We start from the raw sequence: 26,631 nt of genomic DNA, 5'->3' as shown, positions 1-26,631 counted from the left end.
GGGCTTTTAGATTTTGCGGTGCCCAATACTTGATCTGTTTTTGGCTGGAGAGAGAAGCTGGCATGTGTAGCCTTTGTGCTGGCCTATTCTCCTAGTCATCAGACTGGCTCACACCTCCCCTGAACCTGTGCTTTGTGTGAATACTATTAGCCTCTGGCAGCTGCATGCCGGATCAGGAAAGCGCATTTCACTGAAAGAAAAGCTTCAGAGAGCGGGAAGAAAGCCTCCATTCTAAGCACAGCTGAGAAGCCGCTCATAATTAGTAAGCTGCTACCACAACCCCATCCATCTTTGCTGACATGCGGCTGGCTGGATTTTCTATTCTTAGCTGACAGGTGATGTCATAGAATCTGTCAAGAAGCCAACAGGGAATCCCCAGAGGAAGAAGGGGGGTGAATGGGCTTCCCTGGGTTTGTAAACAAAGATGTCCTCATTGTGACCTCTGTTCAGAGCTGAATGTGTGACGTCTTAAAGCTCTCACGATTTCCTCTCACCCCACCCCATCTCTCCACCTCAGCTAGAATTAGGCCAGTAGGTTCATGCTGTGTAAATTATCCTCCCAGCATGATGCCTGCCCGCAGAGGCTGAAATATGCCGTGTACTTAACCCCTCATAACCTCCTCATTGTTTACTTAGTATGTATTTGGGAGTACTGGGGATGGTGTACGTAGAGGGCCGCACCAAGAGTTCACAAGCTGCTACTTTGTGTGTGAGTATATATATATATATATATATATATATATATATATATATATATATATATATATATATATATATATATATATATGGTCTAATATAAAGATCCCCATCAGAAGCCAAGCATTATTATCATTGAGATTTGCTCTGGATGGCCAGATCTTGCTTTGAATGGCAAAAGTAGTGTTGCTAAAAAACGTATAAAGCTCTTACACAAAGGAAATATTTCGATATTACCAGTAGAGTGCCAAAGCTTTAGGTTTTGCACTGCTGTGCAGATAGTCTCTATATAATATATCCTCACTAGATTCAGTACAGTAGTCACACAGGCTGTGCACACAGGCCTTACAACACACTGACTCAGTCTGGTGGAACATGCCACACATTAATTGGGGGCATCCATTTGATATTGCAGGAGGATGGAGTCACTTTAGAGTCACCTCTATTTGTACCCTATTACAGCTCAATATAATAAAGAGATGCAATACGTACATGTGCTTGAGCAGAGTACAGACTGTACTTCAATGACACTCCAGAAGCCAACTATATATCTGATAAAGACTAAGAATCCTCTTGCATCTCTACAGAAGAAGGAATGCATGATACTTACCAGTTACATCTGTGCTATACACCAGTGAATCAATGTATAGTAAAACTACATAGATAGGGCGAGAACAATTTTCAAATATCTAGCCTCTTTCCATAAAGTGGATGTTTCACAAGAAAATAACCTATTTTTTAAACCAGGTTTTAAAGGGGTATTCCCAACTGGCTTGTTCAGCAAACTGCATGCTGTGTGGTACATTGGTGGGCAGGGTTTCATTTGCTCTGCTAGGTCCCTCCATAGCAGTATGTTTGCAGTCAGTAATGAGGGATTGGTTGTAAATGCATTACCACACTATGAAGCTGATGTAGCAGAGCTGGATTTGAGTCAGTTTATAATACATACAGAGGTAGTGGACTCCCTATCTCAGCCCTTATCAGCCAAATTCAATTAAACCAACTGATAAGTGGAAGCGCAGGAGATAAAGAGCTCAGAAATACAGAGCACTCACCTCCCCCCTCCCCTATCTGAGAGCTCGAGCTCCATTACTTGTCTGTGGCAGAGACATACACAGCTCAGAGCTGCTCTGTGCACTCAGCCCCCCCCCTCCTCCCACCAATAGGGAGCTATTCTCTTGTGAACAGAGCAGATAAGCTCAACACCAGGCCACTGTATAAACAATGAAGTGAATAAATTAAGATAGCAGCCAAACAAAGCAGTTTTAATAAAGCAATGTATTTAGGAAAAGTCTTAAATCCACATAAACTAGCAGAATAGATAGGATCCTTGTGATGGGACAACCCCTTTAATGTTAAAGGAAGTCTATAACCTCCGTCTATAACCTCCCCCAAGCATATCAAAGTGCCACTACTGTATTACAAAGCACATTGCAGTATTAAACAACATAGCTTTGTTATCTATGTCACTTTAAATATATTTGAAGAAAAACAACTTTAAAGTCTTATGTAAATGTGCACCTGGGGACGCGTTTTCAGTTCCCCAGAGCATTGCTCTTGCCACTCAGACCCCTACCATCTACTGCCTGAGCTACCCCATGCAGAGAATTGAGAGTTGACCCTCTCCTTGTTAAGACATCACTCATCCTACTTGAGCAGTATGAGCAGTGCACCCAGATCTAATGGCTCGCCCCCAGTGCACCAACTGCCTCATTTGCATAAGACTTCAAGGTTGTTTTTCTCCGAATCAATAAAAGTGACAAAGGAATATTATTTATCGCTGTAATGTGCTCTGTAACATTATAGTGATAAATATGCTTGACCAGGTTATGGACTCCCTTTAAAGGAGTTAGCCAGTTTCTGACATTGATGGCCTATCCTTTAGATAGGCCAGCAATATTAGATCTGTAGGTGACACTTGCTAATTCTGTACAGATCACACTTGCCAATTCTGTAATAGTTTTACATCACAGGCAGAGAGAGAGTATTACAATAGAAGATAACACCTCAATAGACAACACCCACTACTGACAATGATGATGCTACAGTATATCTACTCCCCTCCCTGTACAGTATGTTTAGAAAGCTGTTCCATAGACGTCAATGAGTCTTCTCCTGCTTGTTGCTGCCTATGGCCATGACAGTACTGTAAATCATATCACCAGATTATAACACAGCAGATGGGAAACACTGGTAAGATGACAGCCATATCTACAATCAGAAAATAAAAATGTATTAGAATAAAGTAATGTATATCTCTATGGCCAAAATTGGTTATCTGTTTCCTGTAACTGAGGATTAGCCGCTTCACTTTTAGGACATGATGGGTCTGAGTTATCAACATAGTTTACAGTGAACTGGCAGCTAAAGTTTCTCTAGTGTTCCTTTCCAAATCTTTAGAAGTAGCATAAAAGTTACCCTCCAGTCATGGGCTCAAAACTGATATGTATATTAGCACCTACAGGAGATGATTGTGTGCCATGGATTTTCTCAGGTTGTGCTCCTTGGCTCATTTTTTATCTCGACTCCATTAGCACTCTATTGTTATCGGTGACTTCAGAATAGCTATAGTGCCAATACTACGTCACTTATTAGTCCTAATAACTATAAGATATCATGTGATCATTGAGTACCCTCTCTAACGCCGATTGTAGACGACGTGTGCTTTTCTGTGGCCATAAATTAAAGGCATGGGCAATGCACAGGGAACACGTGGATCTCATACATGTGTTGCCCGTGCCCATTCATTAAATAAATGGAAAGCAAGTACTGCAAAAAAGGACAGGAATAGGACCTGATCTGTATTTTGCGGCTTGGACAGTTGGTCTGCACACGTGACCGTGTAATTCACGATAATGTCTATGGGTCCATAGAAATGAATGAAAATACACTGAACATGACCAGGGTTGTTTGCAAGGGGCGTAAGTCAGAGCCATTGTGTTTCTCTAGACCAAGGTCAGATCTGATTGTTTCAATTAATACAATAGACAATGTATTTAAATAGAGAATAAGTACTGCTATGTGTATGTACATGTATTATAAGCACAGTAGTTCTAGCCCTGCCCCGAGCACCTGAGATCAAATAATCCCATATTTCTAAATTGTTTCTGTCTTTTGTAGAGGAAAATACAAAGTGGTTAATTTTTGTAGTGGAAAATACGGTAATGTAATGTTACTTTCTGCCAGGACTGAAATGACTTGGTGTCTAGTGTTTTGTTTGTGTCTATAGTTCATTGGGACTGTTTTGTTTTTTTTCTTCAGTGCAAACATTTTAGTAAGTTAAAAATATTTTTTTTCCTGGCTACATATTTTTGTAAGCGGCCATTTTCTGTTTTTTTTTTTTTGTGTTGTTTAGCCAACTCTGGATCTCTCCAAGGGCCACATACCCCTCAGTCCACGGGTAGTAATTCCATGGCTGAGATGCCTGGCGATTTAAAACCGCCAACACCTGCTTCAACACCACATGGTCAGATACAGCCAATGCCAGGTGGCAGGTATGTGTTTTTAACATTACAACCCTATAATACGGATCTACGCTATATTACTGCAAGTTGCAGTTATACAGATCATCTGATTTTTTTTCTGCATTCCTACATGTGCAACTTTTGTGTTCAATAGGAACAGTGCAGTGAGTGTGCAAGATCCATTTTCTGATGATTCAGGTTTCCCAAAGCGCAATTCTATTACTCCTAATACCCCTTACCAGCAAGGGATGAATGTACCAGACATGATGGGCCGGATGCCATATGAGCCTAACAAAGATCCCTTCAGTGGTATGAGAAAAGGTATGATGCCAAATCATGTGAGGCATGTTGATTTTTTTTTTTCTCATTTTGTACTACTGTGTAGTTTTGTTTTTTACATTGCCTTAAAGTATGGTATGATGGTATGCTTTGCATTCAGCATGCTGGGCTTCTAGAATTATAATATACCGGCAATATAGCGACACAGTTGTTCCTTGTGGTATGACTCGAATTTTTAGATTGACAGTGTTTTTAGCCAGTAGCACTATTTTGCTTCTATCTAATGGTCTTTAGATATGCGGTTTACTTGGATGGCTAATGCCTCAGGCATGTCTGGGTCTGTGTGTAGGCCATATTTCGCGAGCTGACCTCAGCCATGTGTATTGGAATCACTGCATAGTAGTGAGTTGTTGCAGTGAACTCTTTAATAGCTGGATTATTACTGTACTGAACTGACAATAGCAATACAGATGTTCCGGAGCTCATTGCACCATGACTCTTTATGATACAGTGAATTCCATACACACAGCTGTGGTCAGAACCAAAAACAGCCCAAGTGCATGAGGCCCAAAGGCAATGTTTCTCCATTAACAATTACACTATGCGATCAAAAGTATCCAGACACCTGGCTGAAAATGACTTACAAGTTGGTGGCGCCCTCCATCAGTAATGCTGGAATTCAATATGGTGTTGGCCCACCCTTAGCCTTGATGACAGCTTCCACACTCGCAGGCATACGTTCATTCAGGTGCTGGAAGGTTTCTTGGGGAATTGCAGCCCATTCTTCATGGAGTGCTGCTCTGAGGAGAGGTATCGATGTCGGTCGGTGAGGCCTGGCCCAAAGTCGGCGTTCCAAAACATCCCAAAGGTGTTGTATAGGATTCAAGTCAGGACTCTGTGCAGGTCAATCCATTACAGAGATGTTATTGTCGTGTAACCACTCCGCCACAGGCCGTGCAGTATGAACAGGTGCTCGATCGTGTTGTAAGATGCAATCGCCATCCCCGAATTGCTCTTCAACAATGGGACGCAAGAAGGTGTTTAAAACCTCAATGTAGGCCTGTGCTGTGATAGTGCCCCGCAAAACAACAAGGGGTGCAAGTCCCCTCCATTACCGCTGGAGGGCGCCACAAACTTATAAGTCTTTTTCAGCCAGGTGTCTATATACTTTTGATCACATAGTGTAGCTTCCTAACTACCTGCATCTTTGCCATATCTGAAAAATAACCTACTAAGACTGTTCACACGGCAATTTTTCAAGCTTATTTCACCATATAAAATGTTTCTATTACACAAAAATGCGTACAAATGGCTTTCCTTTGATTTCAGGGGAAAGAATGTGTATTGTTTCATATAGCATGTATATGGCATACTGATCTTCTGAAATAAACTCCAAATACGCTTTTTTGCTATTTAATGTATATTTTCCAGGAGTTGATGCAGCTGAAAATGTTGTAGATAGAAATACACCAAAAGCACCTGGATTTCTCTTAAAATCAGCGCCATAATTTTTTTATTTTTTTTTTTAATTGTAAATTTTATTAAGGTTTTAGACATTTACAAATATAAAGAAAAAGCGAAGGAGAATATACATGTCCAAACTGAGTGATCATACAAACAATACAGTAAGGAAATAAACATGGGCACAAAGTACTTAGGCAAAAGTGTAACATCCAAATCCAATCTAAAGACAAACAGAAGGGGGGCACATGACATGAAGAGGGAGGGAAAGAAGAAGGTCAGGAAACCCACAGACCATTGTAACAGAGAGGCAAAGGCTGAAAGGGCACAGCTCTCCAGGACTTGTGTCCACCGACCAGAATGTACCCCAAGGTTGTAATCGTTCCTCCTCATTAATCAAAAGAGCAGTTAAAGGGGTTGTTCAGGATATACTGTTTTATATATATATATATATATATATATATATATATATATATATATATATATATATTAGGCCTCTGTAAAGGACATAGGACGTCACTACACATCACCACACCTCCAACAAGCATCAGAATAGCCGGGCTGCCGCTCAAATACAACATAAAACATCAAAGTCATGTGGTCCCAAACTTCTTTAATTCATAGTGTTCAGGGTTTAGCCAAGCAGTAATCAAGGAGCTAAAATATATGCATAAGCTTTTAATACATTTAAGTTCAGGTGTCAGATACACAAATACTATTTTGTGCAGTATGTTGTAACTTTGTTATTGTTCTCAAATGATCAGGTGTTTTTGTTACTACTTTCGTCTCTCTTTTTTTGGAATTTTCTTTGTGCACAGCTCACATTACTTAGTATATTCATTTTAATGATATGGAAGAAATTAGCCAGCCTCCTTCAGCTTCAAAGCCTGTTCTAATCAATGTTATAACGTTTGATAGGAAGTATGAGTGTGTAATCAGCAAGTGCTGATTGAGAACACAGATTTCCTAATTTACTTGAGGTGCAACAATCAAAATTTTGTACTTGAATTGCTCAACATCTTTTCATCATGTTTTATATAGCAGAAAAGGGGGAAGGGTATAGAGGAAAATGATCTTAGTGAGATTTTTGGAATAGAGTCAGAGATTTGTTGTCATCATCCTTTGATTTGATCCTCAAATTTTCAGCTATTTACACATGTGCATTTAACCGATTCATAGTATGTCTTGCTTAGAAAAATTATATATTTATCGTATATGGTGAACACTGCAAAGGTAGGAAACAAGTAACTGAATAAGAAGTGATCACAACAGCAGACCTTTCTCAAAATGGCAACTACAAAGCTTTATAACTTACTTACAAAGTTTATAACTTTAAAACTTACAAAGTTCTATACATGGAAATAAAAAAAAATAGGTATCACAATATTGTGTTACAGGATACACTATAGGAATGCAAATATGTTGTTGTTTTTTTTCCAAAGTTTAGCATTAGTTTTTTAAAGATATTAAAACTGTAAAAATTAAACCTGTAACAAAATGGCACAATTGTATTTTTTTCGTGTAATTCCACACCAGTATGCTTTTTTTTTTTTTTCTTAGTACTTTATGTAGTACATTAAAGGGGTTGTCCGGAATAAATGGCAATCCCTAAACTAATCTACACACCCTCCTACTTTCTAAATAATATAATTAATCAAAAATGTATATTTACCCATATCCTTGGGGCAGTCATGTAACTGCCCCAAGGACATTTGCTGGTTATCTGGTGATGATCCGTTTTCCCATTTCTGGAAATGGAACATCACTACTACTCCCCCTCCCATCCACTCCATCCTCCTTACCTTCCAGGCTTCTTCCTGCAGGACGGCTCCTCCTTCTTTTCTGACTGCCGCCACTTCTCCTAGTGCTACTCTGCACACTGCTGCCAAAATCCATCTATACTGAGCAGCTCCCATGCCTGCACAGTAGAGGCAGATTGTCATTGCAGAGCACAGAGCAGCATTGGGACAAGAGCGTGCAAAGAAGAAAGAGCTGTCTCGCAGGAAGAAACCTGATAGGAAGGAAGAGAGGTAAGTATATAAAGGGGTCGGGGGTTAGGCTGAGCAGGTTGGGAAAAGCTAGTAGTGAGTGGGATAGCTAGAGAGACAGGGAGGGGGTGTATAGGAGGGAGGGAGAGAGGAAGGGGGAGTGAGGTGAGAGGGGTTAGTGTGGAAGTTACATAGCAGGAAGCTGAAGCAAGTAAACAAATGTAGAATATACCAGGAGCTCCCAGAGACACCCAGAAATTATTTTTTTGCCCGGTAAACCCCTTTGAATTTTTGCCATTAAAAAACATACAATTTGAATGAAAAAATAAAAAGTTAGACTTTTGGATAATGGGTAAACAAAAGCTAGAAAATTGTTGCGTCTTCAAAGATTGAAAACAAAAGTCTTTAAATCCTGCAGTTTTCACACTGCCTATTAAGCCTAATATGCTAACACCTACTGTTTTGTACACTGTATTCTGTTTGTTTTTCAGTAGTCATCCCTTTATCATTACATGTCCAATTATAATGAAAGGTAACATCTCTGTTTTAGGATCTAATCGGAGCTTCCACCTATCTCTGACCTCTGCATAGGTTACCGAGCATGTCTAGAAATCTCTCCCATAGAAGTCATTGAGTCATCTGTAGACTACTGCTGCTGTAAAGCAAATCTCTAAATGGAATAAACTGTACAAACTGAAAATAAAAATAATTTTAAAATAAAGAATTCAGTCCCACTGCTACAGGCATAAAAAAAAAAAAAAAATCTAGCACCTAGCCAGGCAGGCTACCATTTGCGAGAGAAACAGCTCACTGAATCCCAGACTTGAACCATTGCAATAAGATTCCACAATCCATTTTCAATGGCATTATTGAAAAGTGAAAGTGCTTAGGAATGACAGCAACTTGACTATGAAGTGCCAGGACATATAAAGTTGCAAAGGGGAATGCTGAGGCATATAGTTAAAAAATGTCACCAACGCTCTGCTGACTCAGTAACTGCAGCGTTTTAAACCTTCTCTATCAGTAATGGGGTTGTGCCATCATGGATACTTATCTCCTATCCACAGGACAGCGGAAAACTGTCTGCAATTGCTGGGTTCCCAAACACATGGTCCCCCAGGGATCAGGAGGACGAGGGACCAAAAGTTCCCTTCACCTTCTTGCGAATAGAGTACCAGTGCGCTTGTATGATTGGTGCTCTGCTTACTTCAGTGGGGCTACCTGGACTGTAGTATAGTATGCCCACAACCCCAAACAGTGAATGGAGCATTGGGTCACACAAGTGCACTGGCATTCCATTCACAAGGAGGTGTAAGCCGATGGCCGACCAGGTAATGGAGGGGGTGTACATCTCACCCAGACTACTAAGGTGGGTGAGATGAGAAAACTCCAGAAAGATTGGTTCTCAGCGGATAATTCTGTCTGCTGAGTGTTATTTCAAAGTTTCGGTTACTGGGCTGGATTTTTAGGAATGGCAGGTAGATTGGTAGTGGGACCTGTCATTCCACCCCCACCCCCACCCCCCCAGTCCACACTTTGGGGATGTTCTGGCAGCGACTCAGCTGTTGAGAGTCTCCTTGTCAAGGAGGCTTAAGAAGTCAGCTCCAGCAGCAGACTTTGGCAGAGCTTGGCTGGAGTGCCAAACAGAGAGGTCGTTTTTTTGGATCTGTGTCCTGAATTATTCAGCTGGCTTTTGTATTATATTTTTGTACTGCACTACCTTTTTTGAGTGAAAATAAAACTCTACTTTTGTTTTGGACTAAAGAAACTGGACTTGTGTGTCTATGCCACCCCACCTAGCAACCCCAAAGCCTGACAGAGGCTTTATAAAAACATTTGGTCCCCTGTCCTCCTAATCAAACACTTATCCCTTAGATCCTCTGGATATTGTCAGGGGTTATGTCAAGGGTTTATAGCAGCTGCAGCAAGGCTTTCTTCACCAAGCGCTAAGTATGCTGGTAATGGGTTCTGTGGAGTAGCATATCACACTTGTCGGTCTGTCAGTCTGATGAACAAGTCTGGAGAACATTACCTGCCTGACTGCATTGTGCCTGTAGAGTTTGGTCGAGGTGGGACAGTACTATGGGGTTGTTTTTCAGGATCTGACCTAGGCCTCTATGATTTAGTGAAGTGATATCTTAGTGCTTCAGCATTCCAAGACATTTTGGACAGTCATATTCTTTCTACTTTTTGGGAATAGTCTTGGGGTCCTTTTCTGTTCAAACATCACTGCGCCCCAGAGCAGAAAGATAGGTCCATAGAGGCATGGTGGGGTTTTGTTTGGTGTGGAAGAACTTGACTGACCCACACAGAGCTCTAACCTCAACCACGTTGAACACCTTTATGATGATCTAGAATGAAAACAAATGCCCTTATGAATGAAGGGGGAAAACTCTCCACTGCCACATTTCAGACTCTTGTAGAAGGCCTTCCTGAAAGAATGGAAGCTGGTATAGCTACAAAAAAGGAGTGGAGGTTGGAAGGATTTACTCCATATTGATGCCTATGGATTTAGAATGGGGTGTCATAAAAGCTCCTATAGGTGTAATGTGTAGGTGCACAATGTCTTTGTACATATAGTGTACTGTATATATTAATGGCTAGGTGATACATTCCTTTAGTATATATTTTGTTTTGCTGCCCATCAGTTTCTTTTTTGCATAGGAAAGGCTTTTGTCATATTTTTTCCTCAACAGTAAGACTCCATCTGCTGGTTGTGTCTTCGGATCACTTTTACGCTTCTGCAACATTGGTGGTTCCATTTAGGATAGTAGCTTATCCCTGTCATATAGTCGATTTGGTTCTTATTTAGTTGGATTAACTCCTTTCATTTTTACTTACATCTTAAGCTAGTATTCCATTCTACACAATAGCATTTTTACGAAGTAAAGTAAATAAACATATTTCAAGTAAAGAAGCTTTTATTATGAGTTATAGTTAAATGAGTGCGTGAAACTTTTCCTCTGGATTGTGGGAATATACTTTACATTGTATTACCTCTATATTTTATTATTTTATTATATTACAGCCAATCTTTTGTAATGCTGCATCCCTTTGCCAGAGGCTAGTATAATTCCAGTTGACATGGTTACAACCTGGTCATTAAAAGGCTTTATGGACAATTGATATCTCTGTTTCAAGGTAAACGGAAAATTGTTTAATTTGCACTTTTTTCTTTTTTTCATTATTTTAGCGTCTGGAAGCAATGAGCCTTTCATGCCCCCTGGCCAAATGCCTAACAGCGCTATGCCGGATATCTACAACCAGTCTCCATCTGGAGTGATGTCCAATATGGGAATGAGTCAGCGGCAGCAATTTCCTTATGGACCTGGAAGCTATGATAGACGGTAAGTACATTTTAAAGTCAGCAACTCTTGATGATAATTTCTCCTTTAGTATATGCTATGTTGTATAATAAGACGTACCATTTTAGAAGTCATCTTTGTTCTACCTACAAAAAGTTTTATTTCTTTTTGTGACAGTTTTCAAAACCGTTGACCATCCAGTACATACTGTATGTTATGTTAACATGGCTATACACACTCAGTAGCTGTCAGGCAACTCTTATTGCTCCTACATGTACATGAACATGTCCTATATGATGTGTATGTGACTATCGTGTTCTGAATGGCTAAAGGGGAGTAAGCGCTTCCAGTACTTCTAAAAGTTACTTATTGTTATTATTGTTTTTAGATATAATGAATCAGGTTTTATGCCTGATCCTAGGTTGAACAAATGTTGATGAATATCCAATACAAATCAGATGGTCAGTTGGTAAAGCTGAAATTGAAGTATTTATCTGACCTCAGTGTAAAGTGTTTGGCTGCCCTTGGAGACCTACAAATTATTAAGTTAACAGTATGATCGCAAAGTGTTGATCAGAAAGGCTGAAAGAAGAAAAGATGACTAAACAAACCCTAAAAATCTACAGGCTGAATGCAGAATACTTAGTATTTATTTTGTATCTATTCTAAGTGCAGCACCTGAGTAGATTGAGTGATGTATCTAGTGGTGGTGTTAATGAGAATGAGGGCAGATGCAATGGAGGTGTTACAGTGGCCATTGGGACTTCTTGGCATTGTTCATTGGCCCAGAGTGGAAAAAGGAAATAGAGAGGCAGGTAGCACCTGTATGTCTCCGACTCCCTGTAAAGTGGGGCACGCTCAATTATAGAATCAATAAAGGATACAAGGGAGAGTGGTATATATATATATATATATATATATATATATATATATATATATATATATATATATATATAGTGTTATACATGAGAAATTGTAAAAATGGTAAAAACATGACCATTAGAGATCACCAGAAAAAAAAAAAATCGGATTTCTATAAAATGGCCCTAGTCTGTGTTAGTCTGAAAAAGATGAAGCAGGGACTTGCAGGTGAAAAATTAAAGTAGGGACTAATGTGAGTACATAATGTGCGAAATATATGCAAATCTGTTTTCCAGGATGTAATTAGGAAAACAGTGCCTCTGTATGGTGAGAGACTATAGACCAGGGTCAGGGGATAATAACACTCCTTAGGGAGTGGGCACCTTTACAGGCATATGGAGACTTGCAAGCCATTTTCGCTGCACTAGGGAATATATTGTGTGGAATACATTGGTGTTACAAAAGCAATCCATCTTAAAATCTGGTGCAACTTGCGCCAATAGAATAAGATTTTTGTGCCTTACATGGATTATGGATCTTCCTCTGTTTTGTTCATTTCCCCTTGAGCACTCCGTCCCAGAAGTCCAGGTGCTGGTCAATTACGGTTTATTTGCACTGGGATTTTAATGTAACAATAAAAGGAAGCAATCAATTGGCAAACAGTTAGAGGTTAATTATAGTATGCAGAACTTTTAATTACAGGTGAATGTAGAAACTGGTAAATAGCAAAGAGGCATTTAAAGGTTATATAGTGCTTAAGGGTAGTATTTAACTGTATCTGGTATATTGCAATATTTTATATTCATTTTATAACATCAGTTTAATTAAGGCAGTTAAAAACATTAACAACCTCTTTAGGATTACTCCCCACTACAAAGTATAGCTGCACAAACTCAATTTAAAGGGTATTTTCACGTTAACATTCACCTTCATCTCTCTAATGTATAAAAATCTGAGACCGTGATTCAGAATAACACTGATTTTTATAGTATATTAAATGTGGCCAAAGGCCCCAGGCATTCTGCTAATGGGATAGATTTTACTACACCCCAGCTTCGTTCCATTCCTCCTTTCCTATTTTTAGTTAGAAGTGGTCATTGGCTGACTGCATGGCCCATATATATATATATATATATATATATATATATATATATATATATATATATATATATATATATATATATATACACACACACTGTTGTTGCAGTATATTTCTATATCTCTAACACTCTCATCTCAGTGTACATATATATATTTTTATATATATATATATATAGTTAATTAATAGTTTTTATGCATGTTGGAAGTCTGGAGCCTTTATGTCTATGTCGCAGCAGTTTTATCTATATGGACAAATGTTCCTTGCAGGTTCAATAGCCATTGATTTGCAAAAACACTTCATTGAATTAAAATAGCTCCAATGAAAGTCAGAGCTGAAGGTCACTAGCTCTTAAAAGATTAAATAGGCATTCTCTTGCTTAATCCTCATATATTTCCCTGTAAAATGTTATAGATTTCAAACAGTAATACTTAAAAAGAGAGTTGGCCAAGGAAACCTTTAGATTTGAAAGAAGCTGAAAAGTAGTGATGCTGGAAAGTTTGAAGTGCATTGATGTGCTTGTGAGTATGAATATTCTTTATGCCTGTCTTTTTCATAAAATGTTCCCGTTTTTGTAGGTCTGAATATGGCATGGGTGCTGAAGGAAGTATGGGTCCACCAGGTCAAAACAACATGGGGGCTTCAAACAGTGATCCCAGCATGTATTCACCAAATCGCTATCCAGGACAGCAAAGGTGGGCAGTCTATTGTTGTATTCTCTTGTGCTGTTTATCCAATTGCCATTCATTTGCTGAGAGCCAACTACCACTTTGGAGGAAATCTTTCATATGGTGTCTGTTTTCCTGGAGGCAGTGTTGCCCTGATATGTGGCAATTTTTTTGAAAATGTTGCATGATGATGATAAATTTGTTTCATCCTTAAATATGTCTGTAGAAATGTCTTAATTTTTATGCCAATCACACAATGGAGTAAGATTGCACAAAAATATTTGTCATTTGAAAAGAAAGTCAAAACTTGTAAATTCGTCTAAATCCTGGCCATTCAGCAAGGCATGTCCATCCCTCACTCCACTTTTACAAACCGATGTGCATGGTATACATGGGATTCTGGCACAAATGATTAAAGGTCTTTCTATTTTTGTATAATGGGAAGTCATCCAATTTACCAATATATTTTCCATGTCATTTTATCATGGTTTTCTAGATCTCTGTTTTCTGTCATCCATTGTGTTTACTTCCAGTGTATAAGAATCAATCCATTGTCATGTGATATACAGTCCATGGTCATGTGATGAACATATAGGCGCTCAGCACATTAACAGACGGAGCTCTGATTACTGTGCTGTGACAGTAACAAACCATACACCTGTGTGTCCATCCCATGACCATGGATTCATATTCATCCACTAGAAATATACAGTGGATAGCAGCAAAACCATGAGGAATGGCTATAGAAAGTATATAGGGAAATCGTATGACTTTTCATTATCCAAACCAAAACATTTATTTGCTGAAAAACTGGACAAACCCTTTGAAAAACAACCCTTGAGACTTTGTTTCCCCCTCCCATCCCATTTCTTCTTGATAGTCTAGATGTGTGGATAAAACACTTTTTCTTCCTCAACACTTGTTGTGGTCTAGTCCCTGGCCTGATCGCATAACCAGCAAACAGACTTGCTGCTTCATACTACATCTTGTGTGTTAAACAGAAGCCAGTTTTGCCATTCATTCCTATCAGACTTACCGCATCATAAAGAATGGGGAAACTGGTTTCTACTTCACACTTGAGATGAAGTGTGAATTGGTATGTATGTTTGCTGGGCAGGTGCAGCAATAAAGGCAAAAGTATATTAAGAAATATAAGCCTTTGTGTTTGCTGCCATTTGTAGGTTGTCCAGAGTGATTTGTAAGAGAAACCTATTTCCTACATATTATTTCTTATATACCAAAACTTTCATATTGTACAGTTCTGTTGTGCACTACGCCAGTATTCATTAAGATACAGACTGAACCACAAAAGTACTTTCGATACTTTTCCGTTTTTACTCATAAACCAATTACTTAAGACGCATTTAAAACCCAATAACTCATGTCTGTAGAGGTAAAGCTATTGTGCATAATCTTGGATGGATGGTACTTTGGCTTCCAGATCATCAGAAACATTGGTTTTGCCCTTCAGTTATAATGAACTGTGCAGACTTGGGGAATGCTTTTATTTTGTTACAGTATATATGTAGGCTGTAGGCTTTTCAACTTAACACAAAACCACAATGCTTTTCTTTTCAATGGGCTAAAGTAAAATAGTGAGCTACTAGAGAAGACCACCTTTATTGCATCAACAATACATGAAAGGCTCATATTATCAATAGATGTATCCAGACAAGTAGAATAGAAGAGAGATGTTAAATGGGTGTGAAAAGTGAATATCCTATAGTTCAAAAAACAGAAACTACAAAGAAATCATTTGAAGTGTATAGACCTTCAGCAACTTATTAATAGAGAAAAAATGCTCAGAGAATTCTTCCCTTTCCTAGGCTTGAGGAGAAGTGGAGAACATTTCCACAAATAACCTCTTTCCTATTGCATAAAAAATAGAAAATATAGAGTGGAATTTCCAAGGTGTAAGAGTCATTGCCCTTAAATTTTTATCAAACTTGTCTTGTAATCTCATATTAAATTTTAGACCCGTTCATTTCTTAATGTAGCTTTGATTTGGAGATACAAAAGACACAGCTTACACATTGACTATGGATGAAAAGGAAAAGAGAGCCCTTCCTTATGTGTTAACCACAATCCAATTTAGAACCGCATGTGCACTAACCTATTTCTGTTGTGTTAACTCTATAAACAATATGTAGAATCTGTTGTCCCGGTGTTGCAGCCACATCCAGCCTGGTACATTTGTGATAGCCTGGTATTTAACATATAATAAGCAGTAGAAATATCTGAAATACAACGTGTGTCACTTTCCGAGTTTTGCTTGTTCATACAATACTTATACATTGTTAATTTACTATGCATCTGGAAGAGCCAAACACCATTTCTAATGTATTTACCGATCCAACAATAGTGAACAGATTTTTTTTTTTTTTTAACATATCCTTTAAAAAATAAAATAACAACCAAAGATCCAAAATGTTACACTGATAAATTTCATAAAATCTTTATTGATCTTTTATAGAATATGGGTCTCTATTTTAGAGTGCTCTAAATTCTGTATATTGTTATATGAGCTATCTGCATACAATATGACTATTCTCCCTCTAGTGGCGTCTGTAGGTGGCCAAAATGTATTCAGGTGTTTAGGGCTTTGGCAACCTACAAATGTAACAAGCAAATTCATAGGCGGCGCTCTACTCTAGTTGAGCATCAATCATGCCATGGCAGGCTATGCTATTAACATAGAGTGAGATTTTTACTTTATTATTATTATTATTATTGTTATTATACAAATGTAGCATGCAACAACTTTTTAGATAGTGCATTAGTATTGTTGAGTATCTCACTGCGGTGTACTGTACTACGCTATTTCATTGTCAAAGGTTCCCTCCTAGAACACACATTTTTAGTGATCAAGAACCTGTCTTATCTATGAATTGTAACCATAATACATTTCGCCTCCCTCTTACTGTCTTTGTCATCATTTTCTTATACAGTCAAATTCATTTGTACCATATATCTGGTAATAAATATCTTAGTGGTTATTGAATAAGAGGTTTGCTGCATAAGGGAGCCTTCACACGGAGTAAACTTGCGTGTATTTTTGCAAAATTGACTTCAATTATATTTTTTACACGTGTAAAAATACGCCTGTAAAATGTCATTGAATTCAATGGGAGTCTTATTTTTACACGTGTATTTTTACACATGTACTGTGCAAAAATACATGCACGTTTACTCCGTGTGAAGGCTCCCTAATTCTAGGACTACTAGTTCTTTAAAAAGCACAACTCTCTTTACAAAGATATTGCAGGCCACATTCATACAGTAGACCAGTGCGATCTTCCGTGAAAAAGCCAAGTCCAAACCTAAGGGTAATCCGATTTCATGAACCTTCATAAACATGAGTCTATTGAGGGATCCGTTAACTTGGCCCACCAGATGGCATGTTCAGTTTCCTCTCAGATAAGTCACACGGCTGTTAATACAATGGTTGTGTGAGTAGATCCATTAAGGTCTATGGGGCAGTGTGCTCGCTTTTAAAACAACAGGTAGCATATGGTAGTGGAAAATTGTTGTGTGAATGAGCCCCTACTGATACAAGTACTATTACTAAAGCAAAAAAATTACATCCAAATTTCCCATTTTGCAAGTTGTGAAAGCCATGTTCTATAAAAAAAAAGACTGTGGAGACCATCACTGATCTTGATGTTCATGTTTCAGAACTGCATGAAAATTTCTCATTTTTGATTTTGGTTAAAATGTGTGATCAGCGTTTACAATTATTGTTAAGATGATTGAGGCCCAGTCTCCAAAATAAATCATTGATAATGTTACCGGTATATAAAATCAAATCTGTAATTTTTTTTCCTAGGCATGAAGCATATAGTCAGCAGTATGCAGGGCAAGGACCCCCTTCAGGACAACCACCGTATGGAGGGCACCAGCCAGGAATGTATCCTCAACAGCAAGTAAGGCTACTGCAATAGTTAATGGCCAATGTTATGTTTTCACACTCCAGAGGTGAATCTGCATCCACCACTACATTCTCAATAAAACACCCCCCCATTGTCTATGGATAGACAATAATTAATTTATGTGGCAAACAATTGCAAAATGCCAAATTAAATAGTATAATTCTCTATGTTATGTTTAACATCTGAGATGTCATATGGACAGGTTGGCTTCAGTAAAACTGTGTGGTACTGTGTATGTATATATATATATATATATATATATATATATATATATATGACCGTTTACAAATCTGTACTTGCACCCCTAAAGAACACAGAACCAAACTGAGATTTTCTCAAAGTCATACACTGATCTCTTAAACCCTTTACTAGGCATAGCAAGGTATATCTGATAGGGGTTAGTTGAAAGTGAGTTGATAGTTCGCTCCATTGGTTTGCAGCCCAGACAATGGTAATGGTAATCTATGCTGAACTCTGACAAGGAAAACTTTTTTGTCTAAGCTACTTATTTCTATGTAGTTCTGTTCAGGCTTTTCTGAGGCTTGTAACATGGAAAAGTATGATAGAAGAATCTGGTTACTACCTTGCATCACAGCCTGCAGACATGTCAGATGAGAAACCTGGTTCTCTTGCAGTCAGCACTGAGTTGGTCTTCTGGTATTTAAATGAAGAAAATTGTAATCCGTAAGGTTTTCCAGCAATACATATAAATTTTATTTTCATAAAAACCTGAAAGTTCATATTCATTGCTTACATTTTGATTCCTAGTCACAGAAACAAACTGAGACTGTCAGAGAAAGATTGTTCCCTTAGCAGTAGTATTACATGATTTCTTTATATAGCTTTTACAATTTATGAAAGGCCAGATAAGACTTATGGGTTAAAACATCTCGTATGTGAAACTGTTTGGACAGTGACCCAAATTTGCATCTATATAAACAAATGTACTGAATGTAAGGGTACAATACAGTATAATAAGAATGAAGATGTGACACCTCTCTGCACAATGCTTTTCTGCAGAATGCTCAATGCATCAAATAACGTCACACAAAAAATATAGGGCAATTCTAGGTAGTATTATCAAAATCAACCACATTTGGCCAACAGGCCAACTACCACATGAAAGACAACACAATTATAAAATGTATAAATTTATTAGAAAATACATAAATAAATAATAATAAATTTAGAGGTAATTGATGCAACCAGCAATGGATGCAATGACATACATACTAATAGGCTTCCATGAGGTAATATGCTTTACATTTTAGTCAATACAATATTCAATGGAAAAGGTTTTTTTACCCCATAAAAATGCTAAGCTAAGCTATTTCCCCCTGACGAAGCCACTTGCGTGGTGAAACGCGCGTCGGGGCGCGTTCTGATGCGTGATATACATACAGGTAATGTTCAATGCAGTTCACATGCCTTCCTTATGTCTACAATATCAAATGTTAATATATTGGCTCTCTAGTAAGAATTGCTAGTGATTTGAAATCCTCATCTATGTATATACAGCAAATGATACCCATTTTTATGGGGTAAAAAAACCTTTTCCATTGAATATTGTATTGACTAAAATGTAAAGCATATTACCTCATGGAAGCCTATTAGTATGTATGTCATTGCATCCATTGCTGGTTGCATCAATTACCTCTAAATTTATTATTATTTATTTATGTATTTTCTAATAAATTTATACATTTTATAATTGTGTTGTCTTTCATGTGGTAGTTGGCCTGTTGGCCAAATGTGGTCAATGCATCAAATGCAAATAATATACAGAATTGAGAATCATTATTTCCTTATTAAGGAGCTGGTTGACATGGTAGAAAGATGATGATGATGTTGATCATTGATGAGAATGACTGACTCGTATACGTGAAGTTTTCTATTAAAGGGTGACCTTTTCAAATGATTAAACTCAGGGCCGACTCTAGATTTTGGTGGGCCCTTGGGCAAGGGAGTCTCAGTGGTCCTCCTGTCAGTCCTGGTAAGAGGCATAATCCATTAAATCCAGTGAGTGCTGTGATTCATATAGAACATCATATATGCCCTTTTTGAGCAGACTTTACCTTTCATTTAAAACCAAAAGAAATAAGATGGACAAATATTTCTTTCTTGTTTTTAACATTGCAGTAAATGGTGGTGGATGCAAACAGAGGGTGATGTGTCTGCATCTATCATGTCAGAACAACAAACTGAAAAGTGTGAACCTGACCTTACCTGCACAGTACTGTAGGCATTGGTTGGATGTATACACCAATACAATTATTATTCTGTACATGTAAAACATCAATTTTAGTGCACGGTTTTCTTTTTTCTTACAATCCTTTAATGGAAAAAAAAACACAAATTAAGGCTGTTTTCACATCTGATATAAAGGCAAACTTCAACATATTGTCGACTTTGTCTGATGGCAGACGCCACCTTTACCTAACAGATCCCATTGACTCACAGTTTGGTCTGTTTAGTTTTCGCATTTCATCCTTTTACATTGGACATTTGTTGTAGTGACTCCTCATTACAACTACAGCTGTACACAGTCACTAACATTAGACAGCATAACAATGTTGAGATACTGTAAGTCCCTGGGCAGAAAAAATGCACAGTGGACTGACTTTAGCCATTTACTTACCATCTGTCCAGCATCTGTGCAAGTAAGTTACAGCAGTAGTACTAGGAGAAGACAGCAGTCTTGGAGAGGTCAAAACATTAGCAGACTGGAGTTTGGGAATAGACAACAGTAAGTGCGGCAAGAGAAGACACTGACTCTAAGGCTTTTCTGCTAATGAAACTGATGTTTTCAGTTCTCAGATGAGCAGAAGGTCCTGGTATCTGTCTGGGTTTGGCGAGTGCTGACGCAATCCCTGATTAATCTGTGTTGGGTGCACCTTTTATGATGCTGTAGAGTTCATGATATTTGTAGAGTTTATGGGTTATGTGATATTTATGTCATTAATATCTCTCTTTTCTTAATTGCAGAACTACAAACGCCATATGGATGGCATGTATGGTCCATCAGCAAAGCGGCATGAAGGAGATCTATATAATATGCAATACAGTAGTCAACAGCAGGATGTGTATAATCAGTATAGTAACACCTACTCTGGACCAGACAGACGGCCAATGCAAGGCCAGTATCCATATCCCTATAACAGAGAGCGAATGCAGGGTCCAGGGCAAATGCAACAACATGGTATGGCACCACAGTTAATGGGGGGTCCCATTCAGTCATCTACAAATGATGGCGCTCAACAGAACATGTGGACATCCCGTAATGATATCCCTTACCCATATCCAGGAAGGCAAGGCCCTGGAAGCACTCAACAGCCAGGAACATATCCAGCTATGAACCGTTCTGAAGACCTAATGGGTCCTGAGCAAAGGATGAATCATGAAGGTCAGTGGCCACCTCATGGAAATCAGCGTCAGCCCTCGTATATTTCTCCATCAGGATCCATGCAACCAATTACTAGAGCTCCACCGTCTTCTTACCAGACCCCACCTTCTATGCCAAACCACATTTCAAGGGCTCCTAGTCCTGCGTCATTTCAGCGCTCACTAGAAAATCGTATGTCACCAAGCAAGTCTCCTTTTATGCCATCTATGAAGATGCAGAAAGTAATGCCCTCAGTCCCCCCAACACAAAGCTCTGTACTTTCTGCTCAGTCTACTTCAAGACGTGAAATAACCTTCCCTCCAGGTTCAGTGGAAGCAACTCAACCAATCTTGAAGTCAAGGAGAAAGATTACCTCAAAAGACATTGGTAAGTTTAACTAATGAATAGAAGTGACAATTTAATGTCTGTAATATAAAATGATAATCCTTGTCCTCCAATCATGTATACAAATCTTTAAAAGGCACCTTTGAACACTTTTTATTGCATGGCATATGAAGAATATCGGCTCATCAGATTGGAGCACAAAGATTCCTTACATGGTCAAATTTAGGCAGATGGCCTAAGTAAGGCCAAGTGTAACCCATTCCCAACATCTGCTGAAATAATTTGGTGGATATCAGATATTTACACACTCAGGTGCAGAGCAGGCACCATAACTGTATTACATAGCAGAAGCCCTGCATCAATGTCTGCAGTCATAAACTTGTCTGATTGCAGGCACTTAATCCCTCATATGCAGGGTTTAGTTGCGACCACACATCTAAAAAGAAAAAAAAAAGTTACAAAAACAATTAAAAAAAAAAGTAAACAAAACACATTAGGCATCCACACATAACAAATGCTAATAGAAGTACAGTATAAACTTATTTATTCCATATGGTGAACATGAAAAACACCAAAAAGCCCAAACTGCCATCTTTTCACCATTTTACTGCTCAAAAATATTTTAATAAATGATCTTAACCAAAGGCTTAACTTGAAGCTTCTGGCACCCAATTCAAAATATATGACCGGGCCCCTCGTCTTGTGTTATCTAGCATACTGGTGCCCTATAGCTATGCCTCTGCTCTGAATATATCATAAATTTCCTAAAACAGTAGCACTAAAAAATACGTTTTCCCACACACACCGAAATATAAAAAGGTTATAGGTGCCAGAAACGGATTTTAGTAAAGTTACTGAAACAGGAAAAAAAAGACTATGTAAATTTAGTATCTCACAGACCTGCAGAACATAGACAACATGGGGAGTAAAAAATAAAAATGCATAAATTAAAAATGGTTGCAAGGAAGAAGTTAGATTGGATAATAAACTTGTGTTGAGGGAAGTATTATATTTCCCAGTGGCCCCCTAAATGAAGGTGAGCCACCAGCCCCCACCTATCCATGAGTGACACACAGCAGTGTATACTTATTGTAGGCCTTACAATAGCATCCCTCCATAGTCGCCACCTAGTTGACATCTCTACAGGGACTTCTTCACCAATCATCCTGCATTGCTTTGATGCCTGCCACTGTGTAAGCACAGAGCTAATATATACCTAACGTAAAGCAAGAGAGTCACTCATTAGGTTGTTCCCACAGGCAAGGGCTAGGCTAGTGCAGAAAAAAAAATTGTTTTGACCCACATAGTTGTACAATCGGGCACTTCCGCGATATAAGGCAAGTTGAGTATCTTGCTACAGGAGGCGTCACCTAGTAAAAGCATTTGGGTGGCATTAAAAAAAACATTATACCGTGTGTGGGTGAGACTGATGTTCCATTAGTGCCCCCCACACCAACTAATATCTCATTAGAGGTCTCCACATGTTAGAATGAAGTATTTGTGCCTGTTCACACAGTATAATTCACCATTAGTTCCCCCACAAACAACTGATGGTAACACAATTGGTGATCTCTCCTGTCATTAGTGTAAGGTATCAGGGCTTGGGGACAGCAGTTGTGAAATGAATGTTTCTTCGGGCACAATCATGATGAAAGGGCGGGGAGTCAGGGCTCTGGGCAGTTGGTGGCCCTATAATAATACGAATACAACTATAGCACTCACACAGCTCCATCAAAGGCGAAATAAAAATGTTACAGGTTTTTAAATGCAGGAACACAAACATCTTTACTGTCAAAAGTGGTAAAACATTTTTTTTTTTTTTTTTAAATGTCTACATTTGGTCTTTCTACTGACCTACAGATGCATATACATATAAATAAATGTATCTCATTGAGCTTGGTTCTGGAACCATATTTATGCCCTATTAGTAATTCTGATACCATATAAGAATAAATATTGGTTTTGAGGTCTATATATGTAGTGAGCTTGATTTAGGGGGTACCATTTCACTTTTCACCTCAGGCAGCAGATAGGCTAGATGTAGCCATGTGTACAACGGCCCAGAATTTATTTTACTGTTGTGCAATAGACACTAAAGTCTAACACTGCGTTTGTACAGTACATTTAATTGCAGAAATAAATTCATTAAACTGAAAATTTCTGATATACTTAGATCACATCCCAACAAAAGGAGAAACGATTTGTGATTTCAGTGAATTGTCACATTGCCTTAATACTTTACACTTCACTTCTGACTGGGTTCAACGCAACAATACCAATTCTTTTCCATTATGATGATCATTGTTATTTTTATTTCTTAACAGTAACTCCTGAGGCGTGGAGAGTGATGATGTCTTTAAAATCTGGTCTCTTGGCTGAAAGTACTTGGGCATTAGACACCATCAACATCTTACTATATGATGATAGCACAGTGGCCACTTTCAACCTATCTCAGGTAAGTGTATTCTATATACAAAACAGCTCTTTGGTCATTTGGGTCTGTAAAGTTTAAAAAATAGCCAGCTGGATATACAATACAATAGAAAAAAAAAATTACCATTTAAATGCATTGCTGCTATTGTGGTGTGTTGGAAGTTTTTGTGTACCAGTAGCACAGACCACAGTGGTGGTGTTGGGGGTAATTTTGGTACATGACCAGTGATTGGCTGTAGTGGTTACATGACGAAATGATATATTGCTGATTTGTAAAGTGCGAACTGCATGCTAAACACTAGTATGGGCACTGGATGAATGATGGATGAATCGGGGGGGGGGTTGGCGGGTTCAGCATTTTTCCTCTTCTTAAAACACAGCTTCAATCCCTGCCTTTGTGATATAGCTTGATAGCTGCGACTCAAGATTATTAAATGTGTACTTGCTTACAAAATTCATGCATTCTGCTACATATCAATTTAACTGTTTTAAAAAATAAAATTTAATACAATTTGTAAATTTACCTTTTTCTTATTTTCTAGCTACCTGGATTCCTTGAGCTTTTGGTGGAATACTTCAGAAAATGCCTTATTGATATATTTGGGATATTGAAGGAATATGAAGTTGGTGAAAATGTCAAAAAATCCCTTGAAAATGGTTCAGAAGACGATTTTCCATCTATAGAAGAGGAGGAAGCTGCCATGGATTATAAGGAAGACATTGAAGATGAGGAGGATGAGTTTAACGATAAAGATGATGATAATCAAGATGCTGAAAGTGTAGTTGAAAAAGACCCTGTAAAGACAGAAGACCTTTCTTTTGTCAAATCAGGAGCATTGATTGATCCTTCTTTACGGCCTAAACAAGCCAGTAAGTTTGACAAGCTACCTATCAAAGTTGTGAGGAAAAATGATCTTTTTGTTATTGATCGTTCAGATCAGCTTGGAAGGGTACAAGAATTTATTAGTGGATTACTTCATTGGCAACTTGGTGGAGGTGACACAACGGAACACATTCAGACCCACTTTGAAAGCAAAATGGAGATACCCATGCGTAAACGATCACAACCCTCAATCAGTTCACCAAGCAAAAAGAAAAAAGAGATTGATGTCAAAGTGTTAGTAGACAATGAAGAAGACCAACCAGAAAAGAGCATAACTGCAACCATCGATGATGTCTTATCTGCAAGGCCAGGTGCTCTTCCTGAAGATTCAACAAACCCCTGCCTACAAACAAACAGCAACAAACATTCATTAGGAATCAACCAAGCCAAAACTCATAGGAATATCACTTTACTGGAAGATGAACCAAGAAACCGAGATGAAACTCCTTTGTGTACAATAGCCCAGTGGCAAGACTCTTTGGCAAAGCGCTGCATTTGTGTGTCAAATGTTATCCGAAGTTTGTCCTTTGTACCTGGAAATGATGCTGAGCTGTCAAAACACCCAGGTTTGGTCTTGATTCTTGGGAAATTAATTCTCCTTCACCATGAGCATCCAGAAAGAAAACGAACGCCTCAGACTTACGAGAAGGAAGAAGATGAAGATAAAGGTACCAGCTGTAGCAAAGATGAATGGTGGTGGGATTGCCTTGAGATTCTGAGGGAAAACACTTTGGTGACATTAGCCAATATCTCTGGACAACTAGACTTGTCTGCTTATACAGAAAGTATCTGTTTGCCAATTTTAGATGGCTTGCTACACTGGATGGTATGCCCATCTGCAGAGGCACAGGATCCCTTCCCAACAGTAGGGCTCAATTCTATTCTTTCTCCTCAGAGACTCGTTCTGGAAACCTTATGTAAACTCAGTATACAGGACAATAATGTGGACCTTATATTGGCCACACCTCCGTTCAGTCGCCAAGAGAAACTTTATGCGACGCTAGTTAGGTACGTTGGGGACCGCAAAAATCCTGTGTGTCGAGAAATGTCTGTGGCACTGCTTTCAAACCTTGCTCAGGGGGATACATTGGTAGCAAGGGCCATAGCTGTGCAGAAGGGGAGCATTGCAAACTTAATAAGCTTTTTGGAAGATGGAGTCACCATGGCCCAGTATCAACAGAGTCAACATAACCTCATACATATGCAGCCCCCCAATTTGGAGCCACCTAGTGTAGACATGATGTGCAGGGCAGCTAAGGCTTTATTAGCCATGGCCAAAGTGGAGGAAAACCGATCTGAGTTCCTTTTACACGAAGGTCGTTTGTTGGATATCTCTATAACAGCTGTTCTGAACTCTGCGGTTGCTTCTGTCATCTGTGATGTACTCTTTCAAATAGGACAATTATGACAGCAGTGGGATGCCAAGCATGTGTGAAAGGAGAGTAGGAAGTCACATATAACTGGCTATTTTTCTGTTCTTTTATCAAGATTTGAGAGAGAGAAAACAAACAAACAAAAAGTTAAAAGGAAAAAACAGGTGTGCTCCACATATTCAGTCATTTATTTACCAATTTAAAATTCAGAAAAATAATGGTTAATGAGCTCAGAAAAAGAAATTTGCTGTTTTGTGTATATTAATTTTATTTTATTTGTCTTAACCAAAGTTGGTGATTGTTTCATTCAGAGGTCATTTTGTTTGTTTTTTTCTTTTATTTCCATTGGTTGTATACTTGGGGGACTGATTGCTAAAACTGTGCAAGCAAGCATTGTAAAATGAAATTGTATCAATTCTTTGCCTAAAATGAGTTATTTTGTTGTTTTATTTTATTTTTTTTAAT

The 26,631-nt window shown here is 38.4% G+C and overlaps 1 protein-coding gene across 8 annotated transcripts in view; it reads left to right on the top strand.

Moving 5' to 3' along the window:
- ARID1B (AT-rich interaction domain 1B) overlaps positions 1-26,312 on the top strand; it is a 311,032-nt gene extending 284,720 nt beyond the window's left edge. For 7 of the 8 annotated variants that reach the window (XM_075267670.1, XM_075267667.1, XM_075267671.1 and 4 more), the window contains 8 exons: positions 4,052-4,190; positions 4,315-4,481; positions 11,082-11,235; positions 13,732-13,848; positions 17,648-17,744; positions 20,736-21,519; positions 23,802-23,932; positions 24,453-26,312. In XM_075267670.1, the coding sequence (XP_075123771.1) occupies positions 4,052-4,190; positions 4,315-4,481; positions 11,082-11,235; positions 13,732-13,848; positions 17,648-17,744; positions 20,736-21,519; positions 23,802-23,932; positions 24,453-26,201 (3,338 nt within the window). In that variant the 3' untranslated portion in view covers positions 26,202-26,312. The remainder of the gene's footprint in view (positions 1-4,051; positions 4,191-4,314; positions 4,482-11,081; positions 11,236-13,731; positions 13,849-17,647; positions 17,745-20,735; positions 21,520-23,801; positions 23,933-24,452) is intronic. The other variant, XM_075267673.1, reaches the window with a different exon arrangement.
- Positions 26,313-26,631: the final 319 nt, after the last annotated feature.

The sequence above is a fragment of the Leptodactylus fuscus genome, chromosome 3, assembly GCF_031893055.1.
Source record: "Leptodactylus fuscus isolate aLepFus1 chromosome 3, aLepFus1.hap2, whole genome shotgun sequence".
NCBI classification, from domain to species: Eukaryota; Metazoa; Chordata; class Amphibia; order Anura; family Leptodactylidae; genus Leptodactylus; species Leptodactylus fuscus.
Note: the sequence above shows the minus strand (reverse complement) of the source record. Positions and strands in the feature narration are given on the sequence as shown.